Source organism: Candoia aspera, chromosome 16, assembly GCF_035149785.1.
Source record: "Candoia aspera isolate rCanAsp1 chromosome 16, rCanAsp1.hap2, whole genome shotgun sequence".
Classification (NCBI taxonomy): Eukaryota; Metazoa; Chordata; class Lepidosauria; order Squamata; family Boidae; genus Candoia; species Candoia aspera.
Window position 1 is genome coordinate 2,424,101 of NC_086168.1, and position 14,692 is coordinate 2,438,792.

Below are 14,692 nucleotides of genomic sequence, written 5' to 3' on the forward strand. Positions count from 1 at the left end.
AATCATTCTGATAATGTTGTGAAGCTACTTAAGACTACAGGCTGGGACTCCTCTTCAAGGAAAAATTGCTTCTTTTTGCCTTTATTTTATTTTACCATTTCTGCAGCATGAGAAGCACAGGGCGTTAAAGCTGGAGCAACGACTTTGCTGGGAGATGGTTCTCAACTGAAGAAGCAAATGAGCAGCGTAAAGTTGGCTTGCTAAACCTGGGGAAGATGTTGTGACCGATTATTCCTGAGACCAGCAAGACACTTGTGAGGTTGGGGCGCATCAGCCGCATTCTTCTTCTTCTTCCTCTTCCTCTTCTTCCATTGTTTCAGATTGGGCCAGCTTGGGGCACTCTGTCCTGCCATTCCTCCTGGGGCGCATGGACAGCAAGGGCCCCCTGCACTGTCTCTGGCGTTGTGCTTGGCAAGAGCCCAAAGGGTGTGGGGGCAAGGGGCTGCTGGCTTCTTTTCCTGGATTTATTCCCCCAGGAGTTTTGGACTGCAGGTCCTATCATCCACTGGCCCACCATGCCCAGCAAAGGTGCCCCTGTTTCTTTCAGGCTCCATGGAGGTGTTTGGTATGAACTAGCACCAAGAACAGCCTTTCTGAGAAGACCCCAAACTAGGCAGGATGCGACCCCCCGCCAGAGAAGCTGTTGGACTCCCACTCCCATCGCTCGTCACTAAGGGCTGGATAATGGGACACGGAGTCCAGCACTTCTGCAGAAAATCAGGCGAAGGAGGGGCCACATGTCACCTTCCAATGTTGCCACACTCCCACTCCCATCCTCCCCAAACCGCAGGGCCCGTGCTGGTGGATGATGGGAGCTGGAATCCAGCCAGAGCCAGATGTTACAGGACTTCCTGTCCCCACCATCCCCGATCAGAGGGCCCGGGCAGGTGGACGATGGGAGTCGGAGTCCATAGGCGCGGCCGCCCGGCCGAGCCAACCAAGAACAGACGGGACGAAGAGCGGGAAGAGCCGCGACACCGCCTCCGCCACCGTTGCTAGGCAACGGCTTCCCGGCGCGCTCTTCTCCAGGGAGGCGGCGCCTGGTGATGACGCCGCCGGCGCGCGCGGGCCGTTCCGGCGCCGGCCCGAAGGAAGGTGGGTCGTCGCGCCGCCGCTGCCAGCGCCCAGTCCCGTCTGCCGCCATGGCCCGCCTCCGCCTCCGTCGCTGCCCGGTGAGTCCGCCGCCTCCCCCGGGGCCCGCGAGGCGAGCTTGGCCGCGCCCTGCGGAGGCCCTTCCCCAGCGCTAGCCCGTCCAACAGCCCCGCGAGGTAGGCCGGGCCGAGCAAGTGGGCCTAGCCGGCCTCCCCGCTTCTCTTGGGGCTCTCTCCCGGGCCCGCCCCTGGTTTGGCTTGGTCCCCAGACGCTCTTCCGGTAGGAAGCGGCCGACTGCTCAAGGTGGTCGGACTGCGGGTCCCATCCTCCCCTGCCGTCGCGGCAGGGGCTTTGCGAGGGCCCAAGCAGCGCTATTTTGGAGCCTTTCCTGCGTGTCCCTCCGCCCGCACACGTCTGTCTTTGGAAAAAGCCGTAAAAAATGTTTGGACTTGAGTTTTTTGCGCCCGAGGACTTTGGGTGCGGGACCGACCCGCAGAGAAGGCGCTTCCTCCCGTCATACAAAGAATCCAAGGCTGGCACCATCCCGAGGTATCTGGGACAGGGTGGCTGTTGCTGCCTTTCCCCCCCCAGAACGTATCTTGCCTGGTTTGCCCAGGGCTGCCCTTGAATGGCGCCGGGAGACGGTGCTGCTTCTGGGTGAGTTAGCATGCCAGCATGGGATTCCACCGCCCCCCTCGCCCTCTTGGTCTCCTGGGTGAACCCCAGTCATGTAAACCTGAGCATTAGAATCTGACAAAGATCTTCCTAGGATGAGATCAGCAGTGGCTGAGATTCAGGCTTGGTCCACTGTGGCAATTGAAGGGGTCCTGTTTTTTTCCGGAGGCCGAGGGATAGGTGGGCCTGAATGGGGCAACATCTCAGCTGGGTGCTTGGTTTGAATCCTCCCTGAGGTGCCTACTTTGCACGTGAATGAGTATCATTATGTGATTGTATCCAAGCCATGGCTTGATCTTGACACAGAAGCTACGAAGCTAAGATTTTAGGCTGCTGTCTGAAGGCAAGTAGGAACAATTCTGTGGAAATACGCAGGGGGGTGTAATGACCTTGGGAGACAGGAGTGAGAGCGGCAGACTGGACAACTAGTGTGTAAACGGTGTCTCAGCCCACAGAAGGAAAAGCTGTGCGGGAAGCATTTCAGAAGGGACCCTCCCTAGTTTTCTGGAGAGTAAAAGTAAGGGAGGGGATAGAACGAAGGTGGAGGTTAGGCTTCTTGTTTGGACTACCTCGAAGGGCTGCCAGTGGGTAAGTGCAGAACCTGTTAGAAAGCAAGATGCCACCCACCCTGCCACCCTTCGTTCCCATCTCTTCCTTCCAAGAGCACACATCCTTTTCTCCACCTTAATTTTCTCCCGTCCAATTGCCTGCTTTGTCATCAATGTGATACAATTCATTGACACTGTTATTCCCTCTCTCTCTCTCTCGCTCCCTCTCGCTCTCTCTCTCTGCTGTTCAGTCATGTCCAATCCTTAGCGACTGCCTGGACTAGTCCCTGCAGTTTTCTTAGCAACATTTCAAAAGTGGTTTGCCGTTGCCTCCTTCCTAGGGCTGAGAGAAGGTGACTGGCTCAAAGTCACCCCAGTCAGCTTTCATGCCTAAGGCAGGACTAGAACTCACAGTCTCCTGGTTTCTAGCCCATTGCCTTAACTGCTAGACCAATGACCGCTAGACCAAGTTTCTAGCCTGTTGGCTTAACCGCTAGAACAAGTGGCTCTCATTTTCTCTTCACTGTGTGTGTGTGTGTATATATGTGTATGTATTTTTTTAAAACATTGAGCAGCATTCCCAGACCTCCGCCAGTCATTTGGAACTCCCCTCGCCCGGCCAGTTGGTGACTTAGTCTGAGATGTTAAACAGGCACCTACACAGGACTCCTGTCATCCTTTCCCTGACTTTAACGAATTCTGTAACCTTTCCTCTTAATTTATTTTCCTCCGGCCGGTTCCTGTGGCCCTTTGCTCTAGACTGGGAGCAAAGGCATCTGTTGCAATCGGGACATGCTTTAACCCCTCGTGGCCACTGTGACCTTCCAAATCCCAGAAAAGAAATTAATTCAGGTTCGTTCCCCACATGCCTGATGGAACTGGGGTAGCTACGAAGGCGCAAATCTTCCACAACCCAGGCCCAGCTCAGAGCCAGGCAGAGCAGCTGGCCGTTTCTCCCTTTTCTCAACCTGGCTCTCCTTCTGTTCCTTCCTGCAGGCAGCTTCTGTCTTGGCAAGTCGAGGCCGTGTTCACCCTCCTGGCTCGCTGGCCTCCCCCCCCATCTTCACGGAAGCGGTCGGGGCCGTCCCCTGCCAGCCTGGCTCTCCAGTCCTGTAAAACCCTGGGTTGCCTGATGCCTATCATTCCTATCCCGCGGCGGGTTCGCTCTTTCCACGGCCCCCACACGACATGCCTGCATTCGGCCTGCGGGCCAGTCCGGACCACCCCTTTGGTGCGCACCAAGTACAACAACTTTGATATCTACCTGAAGTCGCGCTGGATGTACGGGGTGATTCGTTTCTTGCTGTACTTCAGCTGCAGCCTGTTTACCTCCGTCCTCTGGGTGGCGCTGGCGGTCTTGTTTTGCATCCAGTATCTCAGCATCCGGTTCTTTCTCCGCTTCCAATACAAACTCTCTATTATCCTGCTCCTGTTGGGAAGGAGACGGGTGGACTTTAGCCTCGTCAACGAACTGCTCATCTATGCCATTCATGTCACCATGCTGCTGGTGGGGGGGCTGGGCTGGTGCTTCATGGTCTTCGTCGACATGTAAATAAAGGCCGCCCGTGGAGGTCGAGGAGCCGGGGCGACCCTTAGCCTGGGGGTCAGGTCCACCTGTGACTTCCCTCCGCCCTTGTCCCGTAATCTCCCTCCGGCGGCCGCCGTAGGTCAACCTACCAGGGCTTGCTTATGATTAAGGCGGCTTGGAGAGAGAGTAGACCCATTCTGCTCCCTTTGTAAAACCAAGTCAGTGAAGGCTGATGCTTCTCAGGAAGACTGGTACCAAATGTAGTAGTATATTCCCCCCTCCTAACAGGAGAACAGTTTGCTGGCCATTGAATCCTCTCATGGATCCTGCATTATTCCCTTTCCTTTCCCTTCCAGTACTCGGTGTTTGGAAATAACCTTTAAGTTCTCCTTTGGTTGATCGTCTTCTTTCATCTGATGTGTTTTTAGGAATATCTGGAATATTTTCGTTCATCTAATGTATTTTTAGGAATCTCTCTCCCCTCTCCCCCCCAAAAAAAAGCCTAGTAATAATTTTAACTTGTTCTTCAGTGGCCTTGTTTGATTTTGGAGTTGCTGGCAAGCAGCATCTAAGTTTACCGTTAGAAGGAGAGATGTGTGCTGCCATACTCATGCGCATTCATGTCTTGTATGGGTTGTGCTGCCTTTATGTTCCCCTTGTGCACTTCAGGCTGAAGATCATGGACTGATCCCTTGTTAATAATAAGAATAAGGAGTAAAAATGGATAAAAGGGGTTTTTCAGCTGCTGTTGTCTTAGGCTCTCTGTCTTCCTTCCTGAGATGCGCCCATGTTCACACATGTGCAAGCTTTTGAACGTTGCAATTGTTCATGCATTAAAACTGAAGGATGCTGGAACTGGTGTAATATGGGGGAGAAATGATCAAGCTGTGCCCCATGTTCAGGTCTCATTTTTGCCAAGAATTTAATAGTTGTGTTCCCACAACACACTTATCCTTCAGCCAGGGTTAATAAAGCAGAATGGTTGGGGTCACAGAACCTGCTGCGTGCCAACAAACCATATTGTGGCTTAATGGGATGCTGAGGCAATGACGGGGGTCCCACACCAGGCTGAATTACAGACAACTCGACCCCCTTTTAGCCTAGCTTAGTGTGTTGAGCGTTCAAGTGGACTTTAACAAGCCACAATCCCTTGCTTTCAGCCTGCGGTTGCAGCAAAATACTAACAATTTATGGGTAGCCCTTGGGACATTCCAACATGCCTTCTTCATTGCTAGGCTGTTTAGCAGAAACCCATTTTGCATATGCATAGTCTCCTCATGAGCCGGAGTCCTGCTGTCCAGCAGAGAATTCCCTGGGAGCCAGTGAGAAACACAAAGAAAGGGAAGTCTTGTGTCACGGAGGGAAATAGGGTCTCTCCCTAGAGGGAACAGGAGGAAGATCTTACCATCATGCAGTCTTTTCCAAAATCTTCCTCCCTCCCCTGCTTCTTGAAGGGGAAGGGGAATCAAATGCACCTTCCTCCTTGCTGTATCTGCATTGCCCTTGGTTGATTCCCCCCCCCCTTGATTCAGCAATCTGACTGAGATTAAAGCCTCCTCCTTTGCCACAGAGACAAGCCTGCCTGCAAATGGATGACTTCTGCTAGTTTAATTCATTGGTTTGCCCCGGCTGCGCTGAAAAGAAAGTCTGCCAGGCAGCTCCGCGCAGGGGCAGGCCTGGAACGGCGGACCCCTGTGCATCAGCCTCTGTCTGCTGAGCCAGGAGATTGAGCGTCCCAGGTCTGCATAACGCAGCATTGCCGCTATGCAGCAACCCATTCCTGCTGGGTGCAATCACAGGCTTTGCTTGTATGCAGAATCAGCGCCTCGTGCCGCGTGAGAAACCTGGCTCCTTGCTCTCCACCAGGGGCCGGGCGAGGGGGATCTGGAGGCTGTCCACCTCCTGTCTTGTTCCTTGAAAGTAATTGGGGGTCCAGAGGGGAGTTGAGCTGCCCCAAATTTTCCAGTTTGGATTCTGCTCTGGATGAAAAGCATCTTTCCCAAAGCTAATGCCAGTTTGAGGAAGGAAGGAGAGGTGGGTGACGCGAGATGATGGGATCAAGAGGCCGACGTATCAGAAGGGCATCGGGTTAGAGAAGCTACATTAAAGAAAAGACAGGCTAAGTTTCCTTTCACGAACAGTTTCCCTGCAGCTCCTACAGCAGGGTCCCCTGCTTAGTTTCACCCTGCGCCAGATCAAGGGAAATGTTCCCTTAGTCCTTGTTAGAGGAGAAAGTAGCAAATAACACAGCTTTGAAAGCCTCTAAAAAGAGCCCTTCAGGACACACGTCAAACCCCCACAGGAGGAGAAGGGAAAGGTGTGACTGGATCACAGGCATGCACCGCAGGGCGAGTTTTGGGCTTAGCGGCTGGATCTGCTGGAAGAATTCAGAAGTGTAAAAACAATGTGCCCCTTTGCAGGCTGGTCATTCCAAAAGGAAAGTTGGAGCTGAAATTTATAAGATTAGAGGCTAGCCAGAATTCCCTAAGACCTGTGAAGCTGCCTTGGAGCATGTGGGGAGTTTCTTTCCTTAAGGGGAGAATTTAAGGAATTCAGTACATGCTGAAAGGCAACCTCATTGTTAACCCTGTAAATTAATCAGATTTCATTTGAAATATGCAATTTCCATTTTTAAAAAAGGGGATTTGTCTGATAGCCTTTTTAAAAGAAAAATATTGGCACTATATGTTGGCACAGTATAATAAATCTGTTTACTAGTCAGAGATGCAGCTTTAAAGAAGAGGGATTTCTAGCAGCCTTTAATCAAGTTAACATGTTATTATCACAGCCCTTGTCTGAATTTTGATGAGGTGAGGAATAGAAAGCAAGATGGCTAATTGACAAAGCCGCTTTAAAATATTTTTGTTCTGTAAGTTCAAATATAGATAGTTTGCTGGCCAGAGGGAATTTTGCCACCACCCAAATTTGTGTCAGTTTGGCTTGACAACGTCGTGTGCTTTCATCCCGCACACAGGAAAAAGGAATGAATCTGCTGCTGGAATCTTAGGCAATTTAAAGGGAATCTTTTCATAAGAAGTGAAAGAATCCTGTGTAGTTTGGAAGCTGGCATAATCCTACATCAGCATAATGGAGTTGGTGCTAAAATTCATTGCTGAGATGGTCTGCAGCTTTTGATAGGTTGAATCCTTGAGGCTTTTATTTGGAGTTACAGCAATAAGCATAGAAACGAAAACATATTTTTGCTGCATTTTGTTCAGCCAAGCAATTTCCATCACTGGTGGACAGGATCTGAGTGAGAAGAAGGATTTTGATTTGATTTGATTTGATTTGATTTGATTTGATTTGATTTGATTTGATTTGATTTGATTGGCCACGCATCTCACCTAAGTGACTCTGGGCCACCAAATCAAAGTGTTCTGCCCTAGATGATAATCCTTGGACACATTTTCATTCTCCGGTTCCCTAAAAGTGCCATGCAGTTATTTGTGTGACGACTGGCTTTCTGTTTCCCAAATTAACAGGGAGGCTTCTCTTTATTAGGGCTGTAACATACACATGGGCTAGTGCAGCTATATTGGGGGGGAGGGGGTTCCAATTTAGGATGATACGGGTCAGGAGTCTGCCAGCATTTAGGGCTGAGGGACACGTCTGGAATTTGAGGAAGAGGTTACCAGCCCTTGCAGGCAAGGGGCGGAAAACGGTGCTGTGTAATGCTCAGCCCTTTCCTTGGATTCCAGCCGACTGCGGTCATACCAGTTTTCTTCCCCTCACTCCTCCTTGTACCCTCCCCTTCTGTGCTCAGGCGGCACCATAATTCATGTTAATGCTGATGGCCACAGTGCAGTTATATCCAAGAGGATTCAAAATTAAGGAAGGGCAAGGGAGCATTTGCCTGCCCCTTTTTTGCACGCCTGCAGTGGTGGACCTGCAAGCTGGCTAAGGTTCAGTTCTCTCTTTCTGGAAAAGTGTGCCTAACAACCCGCCCTTCCTTTTTATTCCTTTTTGTTTTATTTTTCCTGAACGGATTGATGGGTCCAGTGCCTCCTTAATCACAGGGGAGATCTGCACTCTAGCCGGCAAAGGATGGCTGGAAGGGTCTCGCTGGTGCGGAATGAAATGTCTCCCCTCCCCCGTTTCCCCCGTCCACTGCTTTGGCAGGCGGCTGGCTGTTTGGGGTCTGATCCAAGCAGCCCCGGGGAAGGAACCTTTGGTGCTGTTCGCTCACAAGGCAGGGCTGAGGGAGGGGGCCCGGTGCCGCCTGTCAGAACCTGGGCCCCTCTCTGGTGGAGCCCTGATGTTTGGGTGACCTTGGTGATCTCCCTGTCCCCGGAGCACATGATCTGTGGGAGCAAGGAGGGGGCTGGCACTGGCTCGGCGTGTTTGTTCAGCATTTGCTGCAGCTTGTGGCCAAGGAGGCTTGTTTAGCGCCTTGGATATGGGCCAGATGTTGGGGGTTTGACACAGCTCTCTGAGCCTCTTTGTTCTTGGCCCAGTTAATGTTGCCTGTTCCTGGAAGCTGGACATCGGGCGTAGTTTGATGCTTTAGACCATTATCTCTTGCAGACATGGGACAGGTGATGGGTTTTCTTATCAATCTGGACACCAAACCACCACCATCACTCCCCCCCCCCCACTTCAGCCCTGCAGGCCTATAATTTTCCGCTCTCTTCTGCCTTGCACTTTTTAAATAAATGTTTATCTGGGCGGTTGGTTGCCAGGGAAAGCCGAGCGGCTGTAAAACTTTGTGCTCTTCCCATTCTGACTGCGCTGAGTTAATGATGCTGTTTTGTTTTCCTAAGTATTTTATTTTCTTCCAGCAATCCCACGAAACCCTGTGCCATTTCAGTGCGATTCTTCCTCCCTCCCTCCAGAACACAGAAAGCTGTTTCTACCATAATGGGTTTAGCTGCCTTTTTTTAAAATAAAAGTAACCTCAAAACCAACGCGAGCAGGGATCCCAAAGCATTTTTGGAGCAGATTTGCAAGAACAGCTCCAAAATCCTTGCAGCCTTCTGGTGTTTTAGAATGATAAACGATCCTTTTGTAGTTCTGTCCTGTTGACAAGAGATTTGGGATGGAAAATCTGTTGAAAAGAATATCAAAAACCCACGGTTTGAGTTTCTGGAGCATAAACCCTTTTGCGTTGCAGTTCAAGGGACATAGCCTCTGTGTAGCCCCCATAGGCCAAGAAGATTGTACTCACTGGGAGTTTGAGCCTTAATGCTGGGCTGCCTTTTATTCTGCTGAGTTATTGGGGTTGTAGGTTTTTTTTTAAGTTAAAGGATTTTATGAGCTTTATCAAAGCTTTGAGGAAAGTGGGAGTTCATGACTTTTGTGTTCCATTGCTATTAACCACCTGGAGTCCTTGGAATTGAGCGTTATACAAATCTTTGTCCTGTTTAATAATACACCCCCAAGTTGGGAAAGGCTGGGCTACATTGGCTGAGTTTGCTCAACACCCTTCATGTGGTTAATTATTTTATTTTATTTTATTTTATTTTATTTTATTTTATTTTATTTTATTTTATTTTATTTTATTTTATTTTATTTTATTTCTCAAATTTATACTACCGCCCATCTCCCCGCAAAGAGGGACTCTGATTAATTAATTAATCCAGTTTCTGGCTTTGTACACTACTTGAAGACATCGTCTAACCAACAGCCTGGGCTCACCCCCTAAGCCACCAAGCAACAAACTGACATTGGCTGATTATATGAATGCATCGGCTAAGGCTTTAACTGACCTGGTTGAATGTGCTATGCCGCCATTGCTTTGAGGATCTCTCTTCAATATTCCAACTTCATCTGCGGTTTCCCAGGTAGAGATTGGATCTGGGGCGCTCTCTCAGATGCTAAGATTTCGGCCTCTGTTCTTCTGGATAATGAAACACAGGAAACTGCCTTATATCAGAGTTGCACAAGAACAGATCCATGACTAACAAGAGGGCCCTGCGTTTGGGGAAGAGGGGTGCAAAGGACATGCTTGGGCTTTCAGTGGTGTGCTGCGGGTGAGGGAGAAGCATTTGGGCAAAAAAGATATTAAATTAAAATTCCCCTGCTCTCATTCTGTCCCTTACAATTTGGCAGCAACCTTTGGGGGTTAAGGATTCTGTTGAGTCATGGAAGGTCTTGGATCTCTAGCTAAAACTCGCTAGAAGTGACCTCAAGGTTCTGTCTCAGCCCCATTTGAAATCCTGGGGGTTTGAACTTGGCACTTTGGTGGTAGGGTGAGAGTCATTCCTTACCCAATTTGTTTCTCCTCGAAATCAGAAATCAATAATTTTATTGCTTTTTTTGTTTTCAGTTGCAAACAGGGTCAGGTAAGGACCGTTGTCTAAGGTTGGCCCCTCTGGATGTGCTAGTGTCTTTCTGGGAATTCTGTTCTCAGTACATTGGGAGGCTGTATTGCCTAATAGGAGAGGCTTAATTACAGTGGGTTTTTTTTTTTATTTTGCATGGTTTATGACATCTTCATTTGTCCGTCAAGACTACCTGTAAGAGCTACTGTAGTTTGCAGCCACGCCCTGAAATAGGTTTAACTCAGCTCGTCCCAAAAATCCAGCCATGGCTTTGGTGTTTGACATGACTCCCCCCACTTTGAATTAGTGCCCCACCATTGCAACCTTCCGCCCTCCTACCAGAAATTAAATGTACCTCCCACCATCAAAATAATGCCAGCTCCTGATGTAACAAGAAAAGTAGGTAGGGCAGAAGAAATCAGGATGGGAGCAGTGTCATGTCAGGAAAACCAAACTGTGGCTTCTTCATATCTGTAGTGAAATATTGTGTAGGATTGGTGTTGGCAACAGTTGGCTCTGCTTTAAAATAAATAAACTAAATATTTTGGACACGTCTGAAAAAGCAAAGCAGTTCTTTTGTTGAGGTTGGTTCTGGGGGGCAGGTTCGGTAATGTATTGCAGGATTGTGCTCTGCCATTCAAAAAACAGTTTTGCAGGAGATTGTTGGCTGCAGTTAAGCAATTTAGAATGCACAAGCCTGAATGGCGAAGGGAACTTTTTAAACAGCCTAGTGTTACCAAGCTAGGAAACTATTAATAATGTCAACATACTCGTTTTTCCTTATCAGTGTGAACTTTGACTTGGAAATTTTACCTGGCGATAATCCAGTTGGATTTATTTTAAGAAAGAATCCAGCCAAGTATAGCTGTTAAGGGAGTTTACAGATGTTGCACTTAGATAGGTTGTTTTTGGTCATTTCAACACCCAAAGTGGATCCTGTGTTTAATCTGAGTATCGAGTCATAGAATCACAGAAGGTCAGGTTGGAAGGGACCTAGGAGATCATCCAGTCCGACCCCTTTCCTAGTCAGGAATCCATTGCACCATCCCTGCGAGATGGCCATCCAGCCCCCTTTGAAACATCTCAGGCAAAGAGAGTCCACCAGCTCTTGAGACAGCCGCTTCCATTGTTGAACAGCTTGTACCTTAGAAATGTCTCTCTGACGTCCCACCAAAACCTGCTTCCTTGTAATTCAGTCCCCTTATCTCTTTCCAAGTCTTCTGGAATGACTGCAAACAATTCTGCTCCATCTTCTACATGACATCCCTTCAGATACTTGAAGACTACAATCATATCTCCTTACAGTCTTCTCCAGGCCAGACATACTCAAGCCCAACATCTCCATAAGTTTTCTTTCCAGGACCCTCATCTTCTTGGGTGGTCTCCCCTAGACATGCTCCAGTTTGTCAACATCCTTCCTCAACTGTAGCACCCTAAACTGGATGCATTATTGTGGTCTGACCAACACAGAATAGATTTCTCTTGATCTTGATCCAACCGTTCTTAAAGCATTTGGTTGAGAACAGGATGGGCTAAGAGGTAAAATAAAAGGAAAATTTGTTATGGGGAGAAACAGGGCTCTTTATTACCCCAAAATCCCAGTGCATTTTGAAGGGATACCTCTTCCTCAGGGAAGTTCGCCCGTTGGTTAGAGGTGTTAGATTCACAGTATCCCATCTGTGCGGTTGGTGCTTTTCCTCTCGTTGCTCATACGTTGGCCTGGCACTCGTTGTAGGATCTCTTTCCCTCTTATCCCTTCCAAAAGCAATTGTTCAAAAGCACGCCACAGAATATGTGTTGCCACACGTTGACAAGAAGTTGGGGATTTCGGTCAAAGAGAATTAATTGTCTTTCGCTCAGGGTTGAACTGGGGAGTTCCCGGCGCTCTCTGAGCTTCGTGGTTGGCTTGCAGGTGTTGCATTACCCAACTGGGTAACATCACCAGTAGTTTCATAGAGCTTCTATCTATAAACAGGGAGCAAACCCCACACCCCCTCGCACTGGAGATGTTACCCAGCGGGGCGATGCAACGTCTGAAAGCCAACAACCAAGCTCAGAGAGCACCAGGAACTCCACGGACAGGGATTTGTCGTCTTCGTGTTTCTGAAGGGCACCAGGGCAAAGCAGTTTCCTCAGAGGGTGGCTGTGTTTCCATTAGGGCCATATGATGCCGAGGCTCAAGGTCATTTGGGGCTGTTAATCACCGCCTCCCTCCCATTTCTCTCAAGGCAAAGAAGGGGACCTAAAGGGACACCTCAATTTCTTTTAATGGTGGTGATTTCCCTTCAAAGCATCCTGCAATTCTTGAACAAATGAGAGCACTGAAATCTCTGGAGCCACAAAGATTGGGGTTCAGGGGTGAACTCCCCCTCCCTGGGGATTTGAGTTTTTGCTCTGAGAAGGGGAGGGGGTGGATTAGATGACCTCAAAAGTCTCCGTTCATATTGTCTGTGTTTCTGTTGTTCTGTGCTAAATTGGTTTTGTTGGCATGGCCATGAAAGCATAATATAGATGGGGGGGAATACGGTAAATGCCATTTAACGACCAGGGAAGCTTGCTTCTTCGGAATTAGCACAGAGATCGATTTTTGAGAGCAGAACCGTCCTAATTCTGCAAACATTTTGGTCTTCCTTAAAGTAGCTTCCGGCTTTGCGCTACGTCTAATTATATCCAGGTATATTCATATCCCCCTTAATTTCACTGTTCTTTTCAGTGAGACCGTGGTAGCCTTTTTCTTCTTGTTTCTAATAATAGCTTCGGACTTGAAATATGGATGTCTTTTGAAATATTTCTTGTCATGTCATCAATCAGATCCATATCTACAATCATTCATTAAACTGGAGTGTACATTTCATCCTTCCTTCTTGGAATATTAATGTTTCTCCTGGTTGAAATGCTTGGTGAATATTCATGAGCAGGGAGGGGAAAAATCAATTGCTTTGCCAGTAGTGATGTCACTTTAGCAGTAATCAAGCATGCTATTAAAGAGAAAAAGAAACTGCCAACCAAATTGATTGCTGGGGGGGGATTCACATGGAGGAGGGTCCAAATCGGCTTATCTTTTGGCATTTTGAGAAGGAAGCCTTGCGTGGACAAGGTGATGGTGCCAGTGAGGAGGACGCCTAAAACAAAGGCTGCCGTGCTGCTTTCTGCAAGCATGGGGAAGAAAAGTTGGTTATCTGGGACAACCCAGCTGAGAAAAGAGAATAAAAGGGAAAGGCGTAGGCTGGGGCCTCTTCAGATATATAAACGTCACTTCCCAGAATTCCCCAGCTAGCACTGTTATGGCTGAGAATTCTGGGGGTTGAAAGCTAACCTCTGGACTTCAGCTCCCAAAGTTCCTTCACGAGCATTTAGCCACTGCTGAGGATTCTGGGAACCGAAGTTCACCCCATCTGGTGGTTTCCAGGCCAGGGAAGACTGGCCTACCTATCTTGTTTCTTGCATTGGCACCCGATGCCCCACTGGGCACCCCAGTGACTGGTGTCTTAGCCTGCTTTGCTAGACTGTGGTTTGTTAAGTAACCCACAATTGGCTAGGTTCACGGAACATGCTAAGCTATAAGCCAGGATTTATAAATCCCAGTGGGAAACCCCGTTTCGGCCTAGTGTGACATTTGAACCCAGCATAGCTCACAGCTGTATGTAAGCCTTAGTAGAGCAAACTTGGTTCAAAGCCACCCAGCTATCCTTTGCTACATCTTTTGCGAATAAAATCCAGAGGTTAACTCTGTGTTGTAGGAAAATGTCCCACAGGCCTTAATTTTCCCCTGTTCAGTGTCCCAGATGAGCTGATCTGAGTTGTTCTTGTAAAACAACTTAGACATCAATTGAACCAACAAGATGTGTTGGCTGTGCATTATGGGAGTTGGTTCCACACCCCTGTTGAGCACCTGGTTGGAGAAGGCAGACCTCAGCATTCATGGGATACAGTTCTTCCCTTTTTCTTATTTTCCAGTTCTACTTTTTTTTTTTTTTTTTTTGAAGTGCTGGGACCAAAACAGGACTAGTATCCCAAGTATAGATTTGTCTATAAATGCATGATAGTGCATTTGAATAGTTTTATTTTTTATTCCTTTCCGGATGACCCTCGACATGGCAGCCTCAAGCAGCCTTGAAAGGTGAAAGCCTGCAAGCTCTTTTAAGCAAATGAATTGCAGAGGGAAATGTGCTGGGCTTCTCTTTAAGCTGGAAAAATCCTAATAAATGTGGTCGATGCAACCTTTCTTATAGCTACCTTTGCTGAGCCTCCCACTTTGGGGCTCTCTTGTGTCATCCTGGATCATAGCCTCTCGTTTTTAATTTTATTCATACTTTACCCAGTGAAGTTGGCACTCAGGAGCCAAAGGAATGTGGGGTGGCTATCTTTCTCTCCTTTTTAAGAAAATATGTTGCACGTTGCAGGGGCTGAACACACCTATGTAATTTAGTTTCTTGCCAGCAATGGCATTGCCATTGCATGGTGATCCTCTACTAAAAGTCAGTGGGACAGACATCAGAACAGGGGTGCCCGCGGGGTATGGTTAAAAAAAGTCAAGAGGCTGGCCACAGTGGTGCTTTTGAAGCCATGCCCATTTGCAACACATATAA

General features: G+C 48.4%; 1 protein-coding gene across 1 annotated transcript; it reads left to right on the forward strand.

The window, feature by feature from the left end:
* The first annotated feature begins 1,105 nt into the window (after positions 1-1,105).
* Positions 1,106-4,584, forward strand: TMEM250 (transmembrane protein 250). The gene is made up of 2 exons (XM_063316254.1): positions 1,106-1,172; positions 3,312-4,584. Exon 2 carries the CDS (start codon positions 3,448-3,450, stop codon positions 3,865-3,867), a length of 420 nt encoding a protein of 139 aa, XP_063172324.1. The 5' UTR covers positions 1,106-1,172; positions 3,312-3,447; the 3' UTR covers positions 3,868-4,584.
* The last annotated feature ends 10,108 nt before the right edge of the window (positions 4,585-14,692 follow it).